At 53.5% G+C, this 22462-nt stretch overlaps 1 protein-coding gene across 2 annotated transcripts in view; it reads left to right on the top strand.

Annotated features, from left to right (window-relative positions):
- The window catches only part of CALN1 (calneuron 1), a 147748-nt gene that overhangs the window by 83733 nt on the left and 41553 nt on the right, over nt 1-22462 (top strand). For both annotated transcript variants that reach the window (XM_053995674.1, XM_053995675.1), the window contains one exon: nt 12499-12611. In XM_053995674.1, coding sequence (XP_053851649.1) covers nt 12499-12611 — 113 coding nt within the window. The remainder of the gene's footprint in view (nt 1-12498; nt 12612-22462) is intronic.

Below are 22462 nucleotides of genomic sequence, written 5' to 3' on the forward strand. Positions count from 1 at the left end.
CAGGAGAGCCAGGGGCTGGGCTGGAGCTGAGTTGAGCTGGGCTGGGGCTGGGACTGAGCTGGCCTGGCCTGGGCCGGGCCTGGGCTGGGGTTTTCCCTGATTTCTGTAGGGATGGGGATGGAGAGAGCAGGACTGCCAGGCTGGGCAGGGGGGTCTCAGAGGAGCACCCACAGCCTGTGCTGGGACTGAGCATAAAGGGACCTGACCAGAGAACTTCACACCTGGTGTCACCTCCTGCCACCGAGCCAGGGACAGGCACAGGGAGTGGCACAGGGAGTGGCACAGGGACAGGCTCAGGGAGTGGCACAGGGAATGGCTCAGGAGCAGGAACAGGGAGTGTCACAGGGAGTGTCACAGGGAGTGTCACAGGGACAGGCTCAGGGAGTGGCACAGGAGCAGACACAGGGAGTGGCACAGGGAATGGCATAGGAGAGCTGCCTCCAGGGCCACAGGGTGCAGCTGCTCAGGGACACTCTCAGAGCTCCCATCGGAGCAGGAAGGAATGGATGCTCCATAATTCATCACTATTGGAGGAAAAATGGGGTTAGGGAGAGAACACTGCTGGAGCTTGAGCAAAACCAGCCCTAGCACCGCTGGGATTTGGGCCAGGAGCCCTTCACAGGTGTCACCTCTGATGCCACCAAGGCTGCTGAGGGCTGCCAGCACCTCCCTGCACAAGGACATGTCACCAGCCTTCCTGCAGAGGGGACAGGCCAGCAGAGGGATGTGTCACCAGCCACCAGCCTGGCACTGCCAGGGTGCCCAGGAGTGCAGGGAGTGGCTCTGCCCTCACCCCCCTCTGCATGCCCTGATTTCCTGGGAATATCCCGTTCCTGCCACTCCTCCCTGGAGGCAGGAGAGCAGCAGGGCTGGGGATCCCCTGGATGCCTACAAATCCCTCCTCCAGCAGTTCTTCCAAAGCTTGGCTGAGCACTTGGACAGCACTGCCAGGCCCGGGGTAGGGTGGTTGGGGTGTCTGTGCAGGGCAGGATTTGGATTCTCTGATCCCTGTGGGTCCCTCCCAACTCCAGGTATTCCATGGTTCCAGGATTCTGCCAGGTGTCTTGGTCTGAACAGACAGGTGTCTGCTAAGGAAGGTATGAGTCTCCCCTGAAATGGAAAATGTAAACCCCCTCCCTCTGAATTATTATAATTTTGAAATTCAGGGGCTCTCAGGCAAAGATATGGGAATAGGAATAACAGTTCTTTATTAGGAAAATTAAAAATACAAAAGCAATAGCACAAAAAAAACCCAAAAAACCCCAAACCACTGCCAGAGTGAGAGCAGGCCCTGCAGGCTGTGGGTCAGGGTGGTGGCAGCAGTGCCATTCCATGGGGGCTCAGCCCTCCTGCAGTGCCAGCTGTGCTTCTGCTGGAGCAGGATCCTGGACAAGGCTGGAGTTTTCCTCTGAAGCTCCAGGGCTGCTGTGGATGGGCCTGGGCTCCCTCTGGGAATGCAGTGGGGAAGAAAGCTGCTCCTCTGGGAATGCAGTGGGCAAAGGCTGCTGTGCTGTTCCAAGGGCAGATTGGATCCAGGTAGGAATGCTTGGCTGCTCCCCTGGGCAGAGCCTCTCCCCATGGGATGCTGGAATTTTCTCAGCCGTGCAGGGACACTCAGTGGCCATGAAGAGAAGAGATCTCCTGGAGGGAGGATTGGTTGTGGGAGAGATAAAGAAAAGTGCCCAGTGAACAGCAGAGAACTGCCCCAGCTCTGACACATGGCAACAGAACACACAGCCCCAGCTGTATCCTGTAATCCAGGACAGTGTGCTTCACCCAGGTGAAGAAATGCAGCTGCCACAGGGAAGATCATACAATCACCATAAAACTCCCTCAGTTATGGAGAAAAATCGGGATCTCCTTGGAACATTTCAAGGTCTTCAGAGAAATCCTAAGAAATCCTCAGAACCCTCCTTCTGTGAACTCCAGGATATTGTGGCACTGCTGGGATGGGAAGTGCCAGAACAGGACAGGAAGAAAAAGGGATTTGCTGGGCAAAAATGTTTCTCTTTAGGAAGGGAGGTGAGGGCTAGGGGTTCCAGGATTCCCATTATCCCAAAGCTTTGTTTGGAAGTGTGGGGCTGTTCCCACTGAAGTTGGACCAGGTTGACCTGGGCACCCCTCTGGGGGCTCTCCTTGGTCTGGAAATGCTCCCAGAGGTCAAATCTGACCTTTATCCTATGGATTCCCCTAATTTTCAGCCATGATTCCTCATTTAATGGATACAAACTTTGAGAGAGGCCCAGGCTTCTCTCTGCAATCTGGGGAATGACCTGGAATCTTCTGCCAGCATAGAGAAAGGGAAATAGTTTATACATTTCTGTGCTGGAAAATTGAATTATTTGTAAATTCTTCCAATTGGCAGCGATGCTGATAAAAATGCTGGGAAATGGCACATGGAATGTGTGGCCTGATCTGGGATTCCTCCTCTTCAAGCAGGATTTGCCATAAAAGAGATGAATGTGTGACTTAAGTGTCACAAATTGTTTCGCTGGGATTTTTATCTGAGGAATAAAATGAGCACTTGGTGCACTAATTAGAGGAGCGGCAGGAAAAATAACTCCAGGCTACCACAAGAAGGAGGAAAATCCACCCCTGGATGTCAAATTATTTATTGGGATGAGAATAGGGAGTGTTTTGATGAAGCAAAAGTCGAGCTGGTTTCACCAGGGACCTGCCTGGTACCTCTGGGACATTCTGGGATGGTGACATCCTTGGGAACAATGAAAAATGGGGGAATCTCAGCTTCAAATTCTGTAAGAGTCGTGGAATTACTGAGGTTGGAAAAGATCTCTGAGGTCATCGAGTCCAACCAACCCCAGCACTGCCAAGGCCACCACTGCGCCATGTCCCCAAGTGCCACATCCACAGGGCTGTTAATCCCCTCCAGGGGTGGGGTGGGGACTCCGCCCCTGCCCTGGGCTGTGTCAGTGCCTGACCAGCCTTTCCACGAAGACATTTTCCCAATATCCAACCTAAACTTTTCCTGGTTGTTTCCAGAACAACCTGGATGTTCAAACCCAGGCAGAAGTGGCATTGGTGCTGTGGTTTGGTGGCCATGGGGCCACTTGGACCAAGGTTGGACCTGATGACCTTGGAGGTCTTTTCCAAACTCAGTAATTCCAGAACTCTTCCAGAACTTCAAACTGAGATTCCAGTTTTTCATTGCTTCTCAGGATGTCACCTCTCCAATCCTGCCACTACAGGTGGTGCATCCCAGAATGTCCCAGATTCTCTTTGGAAAGGACAAAGTGACAGTGCCATGGCTGTGTGGTGTCAAGGTCACCGTGTCCCTCCAGGCTGCTGTCCTGCTGCCCACAGTTCCCCAGGGACATTGCTTTGGTTGGCCTGCCCTGGCTCCTGGTGAGGGAAGAGCCACCAGAGCTGGGGACAGGGATGGGATTGGTCAAAGGACATGGGCTGGGACATCTGGAGACAGAGCAAATCTCTCCTTCAAAAATGAGCTGTCCAGCTTTCCCCTGGGGCAGACAGAAGACAAATCCCTTGTTCTTAGGCATGGACAAATCCCAGGATCACAGGATCTTTAAGGTTGGACAAATCCCAGGATCATTAAGGTTGGAAAAGACTTCCAAGATCATCCTGTCCAACCTTTGATCAATGAAATGTTGGCTTCTGTCCACAAGCTCAGCTTGAGCTGCCCTGTGAGGGACAATGGTCACATTCCCAAGCTGGAAACATTTTCTCTCCTTCTTTTGTCTCTCCCACTTTTCTTCTTTGGATTTTCCTGAGGTTTTTTACTGTCGTGGACGTTTCCTTGTGTTTCAGCATGAAAGGAGATGGATAAAATATTTCATTTTATATCTCAATATAAAATGTGTTTCAGTATAAAACAGCCCAGGCTGCTGGAGGGGGACCAGGAACCATTCCTGGGTTAAAATCAGAGTTCATAGGAGTCAGAGAATCCCAGAATCCCAGGTTTGGGTTGGAAATAATCTTAAAAATCATCTCACTCCACCCCGTGCCATGAGCATGGACACATTTCACTACCCCAGGTTGCTCCAAGCCCCATCCAGCCTGGCCTTGGGCACTTCCAGGGATCCAGGGGCAATGGGTTATGATGGATTTTGGGTTTGTCTTTTGATCTCAAAGTGATTTTTCAGTGTGAGAAATGATCCAGCCCCATTCTAGCCTGGCTGTCCTTTAAAATGTGTTGCTGAGCTGGGAATTTCGGGCAGTGGGGTGGATTTGATGAGACTTGTCTGGATTTATGGGAGCCACTCTCTCCATGTCTGCTGTCGTTTGGACAATGAGGATTATCACATTTCATCCTATTCTGTGTCCTCACTGCAGAAATGAGGAGTAATTACAGCTGCTGCTGCAGCCTGTCAGATCTGCAGCTCAGGAGCAGCAAGAGGTTCATCAAATTACACCAAATTATATCAAATTATACCCAATAAAATCCCACCCTGCCTTTGCTGATGTGCAGCCCAGCACAAAAGGAAGCCCTGAAGTGCAGTGCCCGCTCTGGAACCCACCTGTGCTTGGGCTGGGGTGCACCTCGTGCCCTGAGCTTTCTTTGCATCCCTGCTGAATTTTATTTCTTGCTGAAATGCGGCGCCCTGGGATCATTTTGGCTTCCCAGGGTGTGTGTGCCCCAGGGGGCACCCGGAGTCCTGCTGTAATGAGCTGCTGCTGCTGCCCAAGGTGCACCCAGAGCTCTCTGCCTGTCCCAGGGCAGGGGGCAGAGCTGATGGAATCCTGGGGAGTCTGGGGGGATCCCACTGCTCTTGAGGGACCAGCTGCTCACAGCTGGGGATGGACCTGAGTCTGTACAGACCTGCCAAATGGCTTTGGGTGCCCAGGGAGGGGATTTCAGAGAGGGCTGGCGGCTCTGGGGACTCACACCCCCCTCAGCAGCCCCTGCAGGGCCCTCCCCTGGGGACATTTGGTGACAGGGCTGGTCCCTGGGCATCCTGCAGCTCCCTGGGGCTGCTATGGAGCTGGCAGGTGTCTGATGGGCATTTATTCCTTACTGCAGCTCTGTTTTCCTTGGACTTTTCCTCCTGGTTTGAGTGCTTGTGCTGGAGCAGGAACAGGCCCCCACAGATTCCCTGTCTCCTGGGGACACGGGGAGTTCACAGATTTATTTTTAACGGGAAGGTGTTCCCTCCCCTTGCAGGACAAGCCAAGGGGTGCCAGAGTGAGGAACTCTCCAGCTCCTCTGCTCGGTGGGATGGACAAGCCCCCCCCTGCTCCCCCTTCTGGGCTCGGCTGGAGCCTTCCAGCCCCCATGGAAACCCCTCCTCCAGGGATGGTCCCTACAATCCATGGATCTTTTCCGTGGGGTTGTCATAGAACCAGATCCACACAACTGCTCTGAAAACTGCAGGAGTGGAGGGACTTAAGGGACACAGGGGCTCCAGTGGAGATGTTTGATCCTTTCCTCAGATCCAGTGAAGTTTTCATGGAATCCTGGAATGGTTTGGGTGGGAAGGGATCTTAGAGCTCCTCTCATTCCATGGGCAGGATCCTGGGATGGGTTGGAAGGGACCTTGCAGCCCATCCAGTGCCACTCCTGCCATGGCAGGGACACCTCCCACTGTCCCAGGCTGCTCCAAGCCCTGTCCAGCCTGGCCTTGGGCACTGCCAGGGATCCAGGGGCAGCCACAGCTGCTCTGGGCACCCTGTGCCAGGGCCTGCCCACCCTGCCAGGGAACAATTCCTGATTCTCAATATCCCATCCATCCCTGCCCTTTGGCAGTGGGAGCCATTCCCTGTGTCCTGTACCTCCACCCCTTGTCCCCAGTCCCTCTCAGCTCTCCTGCAGCCCCTTCAGGCTCTGGGAAGGGCTCTGAGCTCTCCCTGGAGCCTTCTCCTCTCCAGGTGAGCACCCCCAGCTCTCCCAGCCTGGCTGCAGAGGTGTCCCAGACCTTGGAGCAGCTCTGTGCTCTTCTCCTACAGACCCACGTCCTTCCTGGTGGTGGGGGCAGTTGTTTCTCTCCTCCCAGAAGTCACTGGAGCTGTCTATAATTAAAACTGTTTTCCAAGGCCAAAGTTTTGGGGCAGACATTCCCTGTTCCCGTTGTAGTTCTGGATTGAGCTGTAATTAGGGAGAAATTCTCTGCCTCGTGCTGGGCAAGGGGTCAGGCTGCTGAGGAGGCTTTGACCTGCCAATCTTTGAAACTGAAAGCCTTGTCTGGGCAATCTCCTGAGGCTGGAGCTGTTCCTGCTCATGCTGTGCCTCATCCCAGCCTCGCCCAGACCTCCCCAGCCCTGCCCGGCTGAGCCGGGCACGGCAATGACACAGCCCGGGCCGGCCGGGCACCGCAGGGAGCTGCTGGAGAATAAAAATAAACAGCACTTGTGTGCTCCGGGCCCCGAGCTGCAAACCCAGCTCATTAACTTTAAATATCTCACCTCGCTGCTCGCTGGAGGTCACGCTCGGCAGGAGGAGTGCGGTGCTCATCAGCTCCCAGCGCACATCCTCATCCTCATCCCGGGCGCGCCTCGCTCGGGGCCACGCGGGGAACTTCCAGGGACCTGATTATCCTGAGAATGGCCAGGGAAAGGCTCCTTTAGGGAGCAATCAGGGCGCATTATCCAGCCAATCCGATGCACAAGGCTCTGAAAACCCGGGCTAAGTCCGTTCTGCCTGGGAGTGGAGGTGATGCAATTCAGGAACGTTTTTCCCCTCTCATCTTCCTTTTCCCTCCTCTCATTTTCCTTTCCCCCCCTCTCATTTTCATTTTCCCCCCTCTCATTTTCCTTTCCCCCCTCTCATTTTCCTCCCCCCCCCTCATTTTCATTTTCCCCTCTCTCATTTTCATTTTCCCCCCTCTCATTTTCCTTTCCCCCCCTCTCATTTCCCTTTTCCCTCTCATTTCCAGGAATGTTTTCCCCCTCTACTTCCCCTCTCCAGCTCTGCCTTTCTTCAGCCCAATGAAGATTTAATTCCACCCTGCAAGGCAGTGGCTCAGACAGGAGACTTTTGGAGAGACAGGGGTCTCTCCTGAGGGCTGAGGGTGGGGCTGTCCCATGGGAATGGGGGCGGGATGGGGTCACCCCCTGCCCCTCCGAGCATTCTCTTGTTCCCTCAAAGCTCGGGCAGGAGTTCCCAGGAGCTGCTGCCACTACCTGGGATGAGGGGATTTGGAGCCCTGCTCTCCCTGCCTGGCATTTCCAGCCCAGGCAGACATCTGAGGGTGGATCCTGTGGGATCAGGACCAGGGGGAGGTGGGATGGGGTCAGGGGGTGGTTTGGGTGCAGCTGGGGATGTCTGGGGCTGCTGGTGACTGCACAGCTCTGGCTCTCTGATTCCTGCTGCACATCCCAGCAGATCCAATTTCCCCTGCTCCCCGTAGTGAAGGGCTGAGGGAAGATGAAATCCTTTGAGCTCAAAGCTTAGGGAGAGGGTGGGAATTCCCTGTGCTCAGCTCTTATAAACCAGTGCAGAACCAGCAGGAGCTGGTGGCACCTGGAACCTCTCGGTGCTGGGGAGTGGGATCGGAACCTGGAGGAGAATTGGTGTTGAAGAGAAGTGGCTTAGGGAGTAAATCCCCTTTCCAAAGGGCTGGAGGCTCTTTCATCTCCCCTGAGATGGTGTCCAACCCAAAGTCTGCTCCCTTCAGGGCAGTGGTGCTTTTCCAGTCCCCTCCAGATGTTCAGTCATTAATGATTTTCTTTTTCCTGTGTCCCATTTCCTCTGCACAACTCCTGCCAGGAGGGGACAGCCAGGGGGGTCGGGCTCTGCTCCCAGGGAACAGGGACAGGAGGAGAGGGAACGGCCTCAGGCTGGGCCAGGCGAGGTCAGGGTGGACATTGGGGAAATTTCTTCACTGGAAGGCTGGTCAGACATCCCTGAAAATGTTCAAAAAACATGTGGATGTGGCTCTTGGGGACAGGGGTCAGTGCTGGGTGAAGGTTGGACTTGATGATCCTGGGGGTCAGTTCCAGCCTCAATGATTCCATGATTTTGTGACCCCACAGGTTTATTTAGGAGGCCCAATGGGCATTTTGCAGAGGTGCAGACACCCCTTCCTTGAGTCACTCAGGTCCAAAGCAAATCTCACTGGGCTGCAAGGTCTGGAAAAACTCTTGGATTCCCAGCTCCACGCTGCTCTTTGCTGCTCCTCCATCATCCTTGGTGCCCTTGGAATCAAAGAGCCACAGGGGTTTGGGACCTTAGAGATGATCCAGCTCCAACCCTGCCATCCTCACACTTGGCACAAGGGTGCTGGATGTGCCATGGGATCCCAGGATTCCCTGCTGGAGCTCTCTGGAGCTCTCAGTGGCCAAACTGAGCTCATACATGGCAAATGTTGATGCTGGAATTAACCCCAAGCTGGAATTATCCCCAAGGACTCTCTGCACCCCATGAATGAGCAGTGAGGGGGAGCTTTGGCAAGTCCCTGCTGGCCACATGAGGCCTGTAGCACTGCAAAGGTTCCCAGAGAACCCAGAGGTGTTGCTTGGTGCCTTCAGCATCCTCTTCCCATGATGGGACAACGAGCCAGGCTCCCACCACTGCCATTCCTTGTTATTGTCACACTTCCCTGGATCCTGCCAGGGCTGAGTCCTGCAGGGACCAAAGGTCTGTGGGCACCTGGAGCTCTTCTCACCCAGCTGAGGGCCTGGGGACGATGAGCTGATCTGATTTGGTTCTGCTGAGGTGGCCAGAGAGGTTCTGAGTCATTGCTTGAGTCACGAGGCTCAGCCACAGCGCTGGTGCCCCCGGGTGACTCGGTGACATTAATGCCAGCATTAACACAGAGTTTTACGGGGGAGGAAAATGTGAGGGCACTGCTAGGAGGGGATCAAGGAGTGCTTTAGGTGGGTTTAAACCAGTGCTTAAGCTCAGCTCTGGTGTTCTGCTAAGATCACCCAGACAGGCAGTGACCCATCCCTTGGCTCAGGGAACTCAGGGATGGGGTGGAATCCTGCCTGAACCCCTCTGTCCTCACCCCCTTTGCCACCTGCCAGGCTGCCCTGGCCCAGCAGCCCCTCACCCCCATTCCCAAGGTTTCCATGTCCCAGTAGAACCCTCACCACCATTCCCAAGGTTTCCATGTCCCAACAGACCCCTCACCCCCATTCCCAAGGTTTCCATGTCCCAACAGACCCCTCACCCCTATTCCCAAGGTTTCCCTGTCCCACCCCACCCTGTCCCTAGGTTTCCCTGCCCTCCCAGTTTGTAAATAAGCTCTGGGAATGTATGAGTGCCTTGGAATCATGGAATCTTTAAACTGGAAAAGAGCTCTGAAATCCTCAGGCGCAGCCATTAACCCATCACTGCCCGGTCCCCGTGGAACCATTTCCTTCAGGGACCCCAACCCGACCGGGGTTTATAAATCTGCATCTGTGCCTGGGAGCAGGGAGGGGAGGGAGCTGTCCCGGGGCTGTTCTGGGCCAGGGAGCACATCCTGCTCCACCTGGCCTCAGCTGTCCCTGCCTGTGCCCCTCCGGCCTTCCCAGGGGTTCTCATCCTGCGGGATGAGCTGTGCTCAGGCCTCAGCGGGAGCCTGGAGGCAGCGGAGGGGAGGATGTGACCAGCACCCATCTCACAGGGGGACTGGGGTCCCGTGAGCCTGGCTGGGTCACGGATTTTGGGATGGCTCCTGGAGAGGAGCGAGGAAGGTGAGGGAGAACAGACAGCACACGAGCTCCCGGCCTTCTCCTTTCTCCCCATCCTTAACCCCTGAATTAATTTGTGGATAATCCACACGTGGCTCAGAATCCCAAGGACCCTGGGGAGAACAGCACATCTGCAGCACAGGGATGGGAGGGTTGGATTTGATGCCAGGGCTCGATCCCCCAGCAGCTCCCAGCGCTGGTGCGTGGCTGTGGGGAGGAGCAGGAGGCGAGCTGGGCGGCTCGTGCTTGTGCCAAACCCAAATTCCACACTGTGCTCCCGGGATGGGATGTGAAAAATGGGCTTTGGTGATGCCCGGGCTGTGCAGAGCAGCCCCGTGCAGGTTTTGGTGTTGGTTTTTATAACATTTCTCTCGTGGCTGTCAAAAGGAATTTTCAGACAAACCCGTGATTTCTCTCTGTTGATGAAATGATGCTGCAGTCTCCTGAGGTGCTGATGGCAGGGAAGGTTTGTTTTCTGCAACTTCACATGAATGTTAAAGGGATATTTCTACCAGGCAAAAGTGGGGTCTAGTTGCCTTGCTAGTTTAGAGTTTTAATTGAAAAGGCAGTCAATAAGGGGATAAAGCAATTTTCAATGGCATCTTTCTTTGGAGGCTGTGGGAAATGCTCTCATTAAGCTGAAAATTAAAGCCTGTGAAGTTAGTGATGATCCCTAGCAGAGGCACAGGGAAGTCACGAGCGAGGGGCTGCCCAAAGTCTTGTACAAAGTCAGAGCCCAGCAGTCCTTTTCTCTGGAATCACATGTAGGACCGAGTCCTGGCTGTCCTCTGAGGGTGGAGTGACACTGGGGAGAGCCCGAGCTGAAAACCTCCGTGCTCGGAGTCACACGGGCACAGGCCAATGTATGCGGGGGCAGGTACCAGCACCTCTTTAAAATGCAAATTGTTTTCTTGCTAATCTGGCTAATTTAAAGAAATTAGCATCCCAAAGCATCCCGATTTGCATCCCAGCGCATGGATTCGCTGCTGGCGGTGCCATCGAGCGCAATGCCGCGGTGTACATCACCCGGAGCCGCTGTCACCTTGCGTTCCCTTCCCGAGCGATCCGGCGAGCCGGGACCGATCCACCCGCGGGATGCTCCCCCGAGGGGCAGCCGGGAGAACGCCACAGCCCATAAATGTTTCACGAGATGGCTCTCCAGGTGATGGGCTGCCCACCCCTTCCCTCAATAGGCTGGCCCAGAAATGAGCTCGGTCCTGCAGAGCCCCGGAGCTGAGAGCGGTTTTAGCAGCGGGACCATGAGCGGATCCCTCCCATTTTACAGAATTCCCTTTCAGAGCCTCACCCCAGGATATTCCCCCAGAAATCCCAGATCTCCTGGAGCCTGGAGATCACAATTCGGCCCAGGGAGTGCTCGGGCAGCGCTGGTTTTGGGCTTGGGCTATGCTGGTTTTGGGCCCGGGTTGTGCTGATTTTGGGCCCGGGTTGTGCTGGTTTTGGGCCCGAGTTGTGATGGTTTTGGGCTCGAGTTGTGCTGGTTTTGGGCTCGGGCAGTGCTGGTTTTGGGCTCGGGCAGTGCTGGTTTTGGGCCTGGGTTGTGCTGGTTTTAGTTTTGGGCTCGGCTTTCCCACGGCGTTCTTGCCGAGATAAGGACACGGAGATTGCCATCAGCCACACGGCTGCTCGGCTCATGCACACGGGGTGTGTAAGAGGCACAGATGTGATTGATAAGAAGCACAGATGTGATAAGAAGCACAGGTAGCAGCAGTGGCACGGCTGGCACCGGCGCTGCCGCAGGCACCACCGGTGTTCCTATCACGGCCCTGGCATTGATCTGCTGGAGTCTCACAGTCTGAGACACTTCTCACACCTGGGGACTGAACAGCAGCAGCTCCAGGGAGGGCTGGATGCGGTCACTTCCCGTTGAATGGGAGTAAAACACAACCCCAGATCCTGCCGGTGCTGGAAGCAGGTCTGATTTACCCACCCCATCAGTTCAATAACACGGAGGAGGAGATGTCCATGGCCTGATCAATGAAGGAGATTTTCCACAAGATTAGGTTAAGCATTCTCAGGAGATCTGGGCATTGAACTGCTCAGACAGACAGGGATTTTAAAGATCCTTCAGCAGGCATGAGTATCCCTTTTTTTGTGGAGGGAAAGTGACATTTGGTACAAAACTCCATCCAAACAGTCCCATGCCTTGTTCAGAGCAGGAGCTGCACTCAGCACTGCATCAGCCACTCATTAGTGGCAGGACCTGTCACCTGTCCCTGCTGGTGGCACTGAGGCTGTGCCTGCACTGCCTGCTCTGCATGCCAGGCATACACAGATGCTGCTGGGAAGCTGGGCTGAGATACCTGCTGGATCTGCTCTTGCTCTGCCTGCCCTCCCCTCCCTCTGGAGCCTGGGGCTGGCCCTGTAAAGCTTGTGCAGAACCTGAGAGGGAGAGCCCTGGCTGTGCCGCTGGCTCCTGTCCCCTACCAAAGTGGCCTTTTGGGAGCTGCCTCTGCACTCTGGGGGACTGAGAAATGACCTGTTCCGCTCAGTGCACAGCCTGATTCTGTCTTTGGGGGCATCTGGGACACAACAGGGGTCATTCCCTGGTACAGCAAAGGATTTGGATCCGTGGGCACTGGGAAGTTGCTGTGGAGGTTTCCCAGGGCGTGGGGGGGCCCTGATGTGCAGCAGATCCAGAGGGGCATGTTGGGCTCTAAGGGGTAATTAATTGATAATAATGAGGGTGGGGAGACCCTGGCACAGATTTCCAGAGCAGCTGTGGCTGCCTCTGGATCCCTGGCAGTGTCCAAGGCCAGGCTGGACAGGGCTTGGAGCGAAGGAGACCCTTTTCACATCAGGGTATTGCACTATATGGCCTCTGAAAGTCCCTTCCAACCCAGCCTTCTGTCTGATTTCTGAGTCTCTGATCTTTTCCTCCCATTCCAGGGGATGGCCAGGTGGATTTTGATGAATTTATGACCATTCTGGGACCTAAGCTGGTGTCGTCGGAGGGCAGGGACGGCTTCCTGGGGAACACAATAGACAGCATATTCTGGCAGGTAAGTCAGCCTTGCTTGAATTGCAACTTCAGCCAGCTCTCAGCAGCTTCCAGAGAGGAGTTGTTGAGGAGCACAGGATGTTCTACTGAGTGGGAATGATTCTGGAAAGGGTGTTGAGGTCCATCATGCTGGGGGCTGTGGAAGAACATCCCACGTTGGGAGAGGGAATTGTGTCCAGCCAAGCCCTGTGTTCCTGTGGATGGATGCAGCTGGACACAGCAAAGTATCCTGAGACTCATGCAGCACCTTTGGGAGTCTGGGATTCACTTCTGGAAGAGAAAAGCATTTTTCTCCAGGAATCTTTTGAGCAGGGAACCTTGAAGCCACCCGGCTGCTCCCAGAAGTGTGTCCCTGTCCTGTGTCCCTTGGCTGTGGCAGCGGTTGTTCCACACAGAGGGAATGTGCTGGGCAGGGCAGGTCCCACTGGGATTTCTGCGGAATTCAGGGATGAGCACTCTGTGTTGTGCCAGAGAAAGTTTTGCCCCAGATGCTGCCCAGGGGTGGTTTGGTCCTGCTGGTCCCAGGCACTGGAAGGAGACAGATCCAGCACTGGGAGCTGCTTTTTGGCTGCCCTGCAGTGAGACTTTAAACAGCACTGGAGCTTCCAGGAAAAGCAGTCCAGGCTGTTATGGCAGGATCAAAAATCCCCCAAAACACAGAGCTGCACGTTTGCTGCCAATGGATCAAATGTGTGGCTTCCTGTGGGATTCCAGCTCCTTTCACTGACCATGCCACAACCCTGGCCTGCTAAGAAACTTTGGCTGTTCCCAAGTTTAATGAAGCAAAAGAGCCAAACCTGGAAATGAGATTTTCTGCCTTCTTTTACAACCCTTCAGCCCTGTCCAGACTGAATTGGGTGGAGATTTGGAAGAGTATTTTAAAAGGCTTTAAAAAACTTGTTCCTGACCTCCTGGCATGGGACAGGAATAACCCTGAAAATTCTGCTCTGGATTCCAGGATTTGGTTGTCAAAGCAGGAGTTTGGTGCTGGTGAAGCCCCCATGGTTTGTGATGTACCTGGAAGGAGTAACTGGCACCAGGAGGGGCAGGACTAGGAGCCAGGGATGTTTTAGTGTCTTCACTGCTCCTTGGGAGGCTCATCCCAGCCTGGGAGGGAGAGGAGGGAGCCCCATCCCATCCCACAGAGCCATTGGTGCCTTCCAGAATTCCAGCCCCTCAGGAGCTGCTCAAGAAGCAAAAATCCTGGTGGGAAAATCAAGTTTGTGAGCTGAGCTCTTGGATGGAGAGCAGAGAAGTCTGGAGCCTTCCTGAAAATTCCACTCACAGTTTAACCCACTGCTTTTAGTGACACTCCCACCTCTGCAAATGCCTGGAATGAGGCCGGGAGGCAGGATTGTGCCTGGATTTAGGGCAGCAGGGTTCCTGGGATCAGCTTCTACAGGGACATGGCCCTGGTGTCTCCCTGGCTCTGGTGGGACAGGGAAAAGGGAGCAGAGGCTCCAGGTGGGAGCCCTGGGTGGGCAGGGACAGCCCCCGGGGGCTCCTTCAGGCAGCAAAGCTCTGACTGAGTTCCACAAGTGCTCCGTGGCCTTGGAAAACAAGAGCTATGGGCTTTGCCACCTCTTTACTCAGCACTTCCCTGGATTTCTGAGCCCTTGAAGAGCTCTGGTTGCTTTTCCTCTGGGGTTGGAGTACAATGTCTTTGCAGCTTTTTCCCAAAGAAAAAGCAAGGAAAAAGATCATGGAAGTGTCATTCAAGGAACAGGTTCTCTTTGCCCAGTGCTCCCTGGCTTTACCCAATCCCTCTGCAGAGCCATCAGTCACCTCATCCCTGAGCATTTCTGCCTCTGCATCATCTCCAGTGGGATTCCTGATGGGAAACCAAGGCTTTGTGGGAATCAGGGCTTAGCCGTGTTCCCCATTTCCCCCTGATGTGCAATTTCCACATTTTCTGGAGCGAATGGCAGGGGCTGAGCCTGGCTTGCTGACAGAGCCCTTCAGCCCTGCAGCCAATCCCAAGGAAGGATTTTAAGGAGGGAATGGTGCCCACAAGGCTGTGGCTGTGCCCAGGGCTGGGGGGCAAGGATGGGACAAAAGGGACACCTGGCTGGGCAGTGCCACCATGAAACCTCACCCCAAGGCTTCTTCAATCAGTCCCATGGGAGAGAGGAACCTGTGGGCATCCAGAAAGTGCCTTCCCCTCCCCATCCAAGCAGCTGCCCTCCAGCCCTCCCCATGCTGGGATGTCTTTGCCAAGCTCATTTCTAAGGGCAAAGACCTCCAGGCTCCAGGGTTAAACACTTCCTTTGGGGTGGAATGTGGGGGAAATCCAGGCCCTGGGGTCCAGAGGGAATAACAGCCCTGGATGAGAGGTTTTTAATGGAATGAACCTCTCTGGGGTGGCTGAAATGCTTTGGGAAGTCAGGACAACTGGCATTGTTAAACAACAGGGCTGCATCTGCTTCGGGTGCAGGAGAAATTCTGTGCCCACAGCACTGATGAGGTGATTTGGAGAAGCCAACACTTTGTACCTGACCAGCTGAGAGCCAACGCGCTCTCTGACTGATTTCCCCCCTTTTCCCTTTGCTGTGTGCACACGGAGGCTGCAGGGAATTTCAGGCAGGATATCTGGGGCTTTGTCTGGCATGATGGGACAGGGCTGGATCACCTTCTCAGCCACGGTGTCTGTTCCTCCCATCAGGAGCAGCCTGGGCATTTGGGGATAAACAAAACTGCTTTGCAGGAGCAGAATTCCAATGGGGAGATACTGCCCAGAGCTCTCATTTCTCACTGTTGGGATGTCTCTGCAGGTTTGAGGAGGCAGGTCCTGTGTGAGAATTTATTTGTGGGGAATTTTGGAAGGAGTTCAAGATAGACCTCTGAGCTGGTTTTGATGATGCAGTTTATTTTCTTATCTTCTACACAGGTGGGAAGAGTGACCTTGGCTCACATCTTTACTGCATGGCTCAGAAGGTCACAAGACCCCTAGTTACAAGAGTTTTTAAGGAGTTATTGACCAACAAAACACTGCCAACAAGAATATTTATGTTTTTGACCCAATCCTTAAATATTCTATCCTATGGACCCATGCTCATTCAGTGTCAGCTTTCTTAGCCAATGATGTTATGACACACAAACCTACAGTACTGCATTCTAAACGACTTGTTTAACTCTGGAATGACTTTTATTTTTTCTGTATCTTAAACTCTAAAACTCTAAACATTCCTTTACTTAGCTTAATGTGTCTCTGCTTTGAACTATAAATCCACATTATTGCTTCTAGCAACTGAGTTTTGAAGGCTTTTCCAAGGTCTCAGATCAAATCCTGTGTTTAATCCTAAACTTTGGTTTACAGGCCCAAAGTTCTGAGAGCTCCTTGCATTTTGGACTCCACCAGTCCTGCACAAGGAACAGCTCAGCAGCTGTTTGTGTTCTCTGGGTTTGGAGGAACCTTTTCCTTTCTCCAGGCTCTCACAGAGTTTTGCTAGGGGGAGGGATATCCTGGGGTTTATGATCCTTGATGAATGAGTAGGAATGGCCAAAAATCCAACAGCATCCCTGTGCAAGGAGGGAGGGATGTGCAGGGACAGCAGGGACAGGCCAGGGACAGGCAGGGACAGCAGGGACACGCCAGGGAGAGCAGGGACAGGCCAGGGACAGCAGGGACAGGCAGGGACAGCAGAGACAGCAGGGACAGCAGAGACAGAAGGGACAGGCCAGGGACAGCAGGGACAACAGGGACAGCAGGGACAGGCCAGGGAGAGCAGGGACAGCAGGGACAGGCAGGGACAGCAAGGACAGCAGGGACAGCAGGGACAGGCCAGGGACAGCAGGGACAACAGGGACAGCAGGGACAGGCCAGGGAGAGCAGGGACAGCAGGGACAGGCAGGGACAGCAAGGACAGCAGGGACAGCAGGGACAGGCCAGGGACAGCAGGGACAGGCAGGGACAGCAAGGACAGCAGGGACAGCAGGGACAGCAGGGACCCCTGACTCTGAGCTGCACCCCCAGCACAGGCCCCAGAGGACACTTTGCTCCCTGGAAAATGGAGCAGGGCCCACAGCCAGCTGTGGGGTGCATTTGGGGCTGGCTGGGGAGGGAATTCAGCAAGGGGAGGGGGATCAGCGCTGGGGGGACACGGGACAGCAGAGGGACAGGCTGGGGTGGGACACGGAGGTTCCCCTCCCAGCCCAGCCCTGAGGTTTCCTGCTGGGCCCATCCCTAATCCCGTGTGCAGCTGGGAATGCAGGGGAGTCCCAAGGGACAGATCTGGGCTCTGCCGAGCTGCTCAATCAATTAGTTCCTTAATGGAGTGAAATGGAGGGGAAAATGGGAGGGAATGGCCGTGGCACAGGGCAGGGCAGGGAGGGAAGAGGGAGAGGGAGTGAGGGAGAGGGAATGAGGGAGAGGGAATGAGGGAGAGAGGGAGAGGGAATGAGGGAGAGGGAGTGAGGGAGAGGGACTGAGGGAATGGGGAATGAGAGGCTGTGCTGGGGCTGTCTCCAAAGATGGTTTTACCTGGAGAGGGATTTTTCTTTATGGAGTTCAGAGATAAACCTGCTGCAGTTGTTTCCTGTGTGTTTCTCCTCCTGTCCCTGCAGAGGAGTTAATCTGATGATGGCACATGAGCCTTGCTGCAGAGGAATTGTTTGTGTCTGTGTCCAGTTTGATGTGGGAACAGATCCAGGTGCCCCTCTGGGGTCAGCCCTTCCTCCCTCTCCTCCTCCTCCAGAGGCAGTGCAGCCCCTCTGGGCAGGTGCAGGATGTTGTAAAAACACAGGATGGGACATTTTACATCTTGCAGCAGAATTTTTTGCTGGTGCTGAGCTGCTCTGTTGTAAAAATCTCGATTCCTGGATTTCAGGAGCTGCTGTGTCAGCTTTTAAAAGAACCTTCTCAAATCGACTGCTGGGGAGGAAAAGAGGTGAGAGACTGGGACAGAATTCTTTGCTCAGAGGGTGGGCAGGCCCTGGCACAGGGTGCCCAGAGCAGCTGTGGCTGCCCCTGCATCCCTGGTAGTGCCCAAGGCCAGGCTGGACAGGGCTTGCAGCACTCTGAGATCATGGAAGGTGTCCCTGCCATGGCAAGGGGGGACATGACATGAGCTTTAAGGTCCCTCCAAGCCAATCCATTCCAATTCTCTGTGATTCACAGATCCAGTGTCCTCCCTCTGGGTGGCTGCTCTGGGGTTTAAATCAGGAAATGCAGCTGAAAGTTTAGGTGGAAATTTGATAGATGGGGCCAAAGACGGAGAATTGGGACTGGACCATTGCACCAGGAACACCTCCCCAAATCCTCCTCCACCAAACAAATCATCCCACAGCATCGTCTCATTCTGGGCAGCACTTTTTGATTGTTGAACCTGAGATATCTTCAAATGATTTCCACGGAAAAAAATCCCGTACATTTAAAATATCCACCGTTTCTTGGGTTTTCCCAGCTGGAAAAGTAAAGGAGAGGCTGAAAACCTTGGCATCGATTATCCTGCACCAGCACAGCAATGTGAACTGGCAGCCAAGGCAGATTCCTTTCCTGGAACACCCAGCTGTGGTCACTGTGTTCACCAGTGCCCCTGAACTCAAGCATCCTGATCATATCCTAATTTCAGGAATTAAATCTCCTGCCACAGCTGCTCCTGCAGTTTAGGTCATGGTTTCCTCACATCCATGTTTAAAAGATTTTCCATGGGAGGTTGCAGGTGACTGGTGTGAAGTTCATCCCAAAAAACCCGGGACACTTCTCAGAGTCCTTTAGCTCATCCCAAATATCCCGTGACTCTCCCAGTGTGTCCCAGAGTGTCCTAGAGCTATCAGAGGGAAACAGCCACTTCCAGGCTACAACTCAAGGGATCTGCTTTGGGCATCAGCCTCAGGAAGGGATAAATTGTGCTTCAGAAGTGCCATTTTTACTGCATTTGGTACAAAAAATGTGGAGGGAAGTGGCTCAGGTGGAGCTGTGTGCACTGGGGACAGCTAAATATCACATCAGGGGTCCCAGCAAGGCTTTCAAGGCCTTTTTTGGTTTAAGTTCCAGCCCCGTGGTGCTGTTATCAGTGGAAAGGGAACAGTTCTGCTGCCTCACTGAACCTCCCTTTGCTGCCGGGACTTTATTGCCCTATTGCTCTCCGTGGATCTGTGGCAGCTCAGGGAGAGCTGAGCCCGTGCAGGGATGAATCCATCTCCAGACACAGGCTGCTCCCTAGGCCTGTGTCCAGATGTGCTGGCACAGCTGGAGCAGATGTGAGCACTGCAGGCTTCCCACCCTGGCTCGTGGTGGTACAGTGTCCCTGTCAAGCCCCTGGAGCCCTGGGTGAATCCACCACAGCAATTCTGGCAAGCCTCATGTTCACCTGCCTGTGAAGAGACCTCCTTTCCACCCCCACATTTTCCCTGCAACAAAATCCACCCTCCCAAACCTTCAGGGCTGAGTTTAGAGCTCAGCAGTGGAGACACTGGAGATGGCAAAGTTTTGGAAGCAGCAAAGCAGGAGAAAAGCATGATTTCCTTGCCCAGCTGTGGTTTTGAGCTTCAAGCAGCACATTTAGGCCTCAGAAATGCTCTGCAGCTGTGGTTCAGAGCCTGTTTAAAGCAGGCAGTTGATATCCAAAGGGTTCCTGCCTGCTGGGTTCAGGATCTGGCTGCCCTGGAAGGTGTGACTGGGCTCTGTGCACCCTCTGCAACACTCAGGGACACTTCCTCCAGCAGCTCTCATGGTCCAGAGGTTCTAATTTCTGTGCCAGTTTATTTATAAACTTAGTCTGCAGCTCCAGGGCTTTTTTGGGGAGGGTTTTTTTTCTCTTTCCTGGTGTGTGAAATAGGAATTGTGCTGTGGATTTCTCAGGGATTCGCTTGGAAGTGTCAGGAGCGGTCTGTAGGAAAGGTGAATGTGTGAGAGCATCACCTGAGGGGTGCATGGCATCCATCCATCATCCATCATCCATCATCCATCCATCCGTCATCCATCCATCCATCCATCCATCATCCATCCATCCATCATCCATCCATCCATCCATCCATCCATCCATCCATCCATCCATCATCCATCCATCATCCATCCATCCATCCATCCATCCATCCATCATCCATCCATCATCCATCATCCATCATCCATCCATCCGTCATCCATCCATCCATCCATCCATCCATCATCCATCCATCATCCATCCATCCATCCATCCATCATCCATCCATCCATCCATCCATCATCCATCCATCCATCCATCCATCATCCATCCATCCATCATCCATCCATCCATCATCCATCCATCCATCCATCATCCATCCATCCATCCATCATCCATCCATCATCCATCCATCCATCCATCCATCCATCCATCATCCATCCATCCATCCATCGTCCGTCCATCCATCCATCCATCCATCATCCATCCATCCATCCATCGTCCGTCCATCCATCCATCCATCCATCCATCCATCCATCATCCATCCATCCATCATCCATCCATCCATCATCCATCCATCCATCCATCATCCATCCATCCATCCATCATCCATCCATCCATCATCCATCCATCCATCCATCCATCCATCGTCCATCCATCATCCATCCATCCATCATCCATCCATCATCCATCCATCCATCCATCCATCCATCATCCATCCATTCATCCATCCATCCATCCATCATCCATCCATCATCCATCCATCCATTGTCCATCCGTCCATCCATCCATCTATCCATCCATTCATCCATCCATCCATCCATCGTCCATCCATCCATCCATCCATCCATCCATTGTCCATCCATCATCCATCCATCCATCCATCATCCATCCATTCATCCATCCATCCATCCATCATCCATCCATCCATCCATCCATCCATTGTCCATCCATCCATCCATCCATCGTCCATCCATCCATCCATCCATCCATCCATCCATCCATCATCCATCCATCATCCATCCATCATCCATCCATTGTCCATCCCTCCTTTCTGCACAAAGGAAGTTACATGGGAGGAGCTCCAATCCTGCTGGACTCTGCCTTTGGCTTCCCTGGATTCTTCTCATTCCTGTAACAAAATCGTCTCTCACTGCACTGCAGGAATTTTCTTGAGGGAAATCTTAATTCACTCAAAGGAAAGTCTGATTTTCATGGAGGTGTGAGATTGGGAATTTAAAACAGACTTGGCCTGTTTATTTCTTCTTTTTTTCTAAAGAATCCCCACGGTGAGATAGAAATCTACACATTGCCCTGCCTCCAAACTCTGGCATTCAGTGGAGTAAAAATATCAGGGAAATTGAACTAAGGCTTGAAAAAGAAGGAAAACCAGGAAAATAGACTCTCCATCGCTCATAAACAAGCAGAAACCTCGAGGCAGTGGCAACTGATTGCAACAAAGAAATGTGTTAGGAAGAAAATGACCTTTTCTGTGAAAGAAAATCTAAAAAAATAAATTACCTGCTTGGAAAAAAAAAAAAAAAGGAAACTAAAAAAGACCTTTGGAAAAATGTAAATAAGGAAGCTGCAAAGATCCCAGTGCTGGGGGTGGGGAGTGCTGGAGTTCCTCAGGGTGAAGGGAGGAAAGGCCTGCAGGCCCTGACTGCCAGGGAATCCCCGTAGCCCAGCGGGTAACTTGCATTTTCCCAGTGTGTATCCCAGATTTTGGGCACACCTGGAACCTGGAACCTGGCACCAAAGCCCTGGCACAGGGTGCCCAGAGCAGCCGTGGCTGCCCCATCTCCAGCAGCGCCCAAGGCCAGGCTGGACACTGGGGCTTGGGGCAGCCCAGGATGGTGGAAGGTGCTGGGGTTGGAATGGATGGCTTTGAAGGTCCCTCCAACTCGAACTCTTCTGGGATTCTGAAAGAACCCCCTGGAGGTTCCAGGCCCTGAGTGACCCCTGAGTGACCCCTGGCTGTTTGTGATGCTCTCCAGGTGTCTCCTGAGCACAGCTCCTGCCACGGCCGCCTGGGGCTGGGCTTCTGCCCCTGCAGAGGCTCTAGGAGCAGTTTGGAAGTGCCTGTGGAGAAGAGAGATGTCCCCTCTGCCTCGCCATGCTCATCCAGCTGTCACCTGTGTGGGACAGCTCTCCCACCACTGGTGGCCCTCACAGAGTTGCCCAGGCCCAGCTGTCATGAGCTACTGCAGAATGGGGACATTCCTGTGGCCACCAGGGTGGAGATGGGCCTGGCCATCCCTGCTGAGGACGTGGAGATGGCCTGGGTGTCCTGCAGGCTCAGCTCATGCTGCCCTGTCCCCCTCTGCTGCTGGCAGGAGGTGGGACAGGGGCTGGACCCCCTCCTTCCCCTTCCTTTGCGATCTTGCCCTGATTTCTCCGGGCACTTGTGCCACCAGTGCTGCCAGTGGGGTTGTGCTTCAGTTTGAAGGTTTTTATTTCAGTTTGGGATTGTTTTAACTTCAGTTTGGGGTTATTTTTTTTTAACTTCAGTTTGGGTTTTTTTTGTCAGTAATTTCTGGGCTCTTGGGTGATGTGCAGGGACTGAGGGTGTTCGTGGTGCTGTGACCATCTCACATCACTGCACCAGTGCCAGACAGATCCTTCCCAGGCTCTGAATTTATCAGCAAAATTCCCAGCAGATCCCTAATGCAGTTTTACCAAGTGAATGGAACAATGCGGATCTTCAAGAGAAATTCCTTGAGGATTTTTCTTTGAATGAATTTACCACTTCACTCAGAACCTGTTTCTTTGGGTGTTTTCTGCACCATCATTTCTCTGTCTGAGGAGGTTTGGGGTTATTTTTGTGCTGACAAAGACAGAAGTCTGTGCTCTGAGGTGGCTGCAGCCTCCAGAGCTGGCAGTGCTGATGCGGTGTACAGATATTTGTTTTGTTATTTTTGCTGTCGAGTACACAACTCTATCAAGGGGTCATTAGAATAAATGATTCTGTGATCCAATACATTTACTC

The sequence above is a fragment of the Vidua macroura genome, chromosome 20, assembly GCF_024509145.1.
Source record: "Vidua macroura isolate BioBank_ID:100142 chromosome 20, ASM2450914v1, whole genome shotgun sequence".
NCBI classification, from domain to species: domain Eukaryota; kingdom Metazoa; phylum Chordata; class Aves; order Passeriformes; family Viduidae; genus Vidua; species Vidua macroura.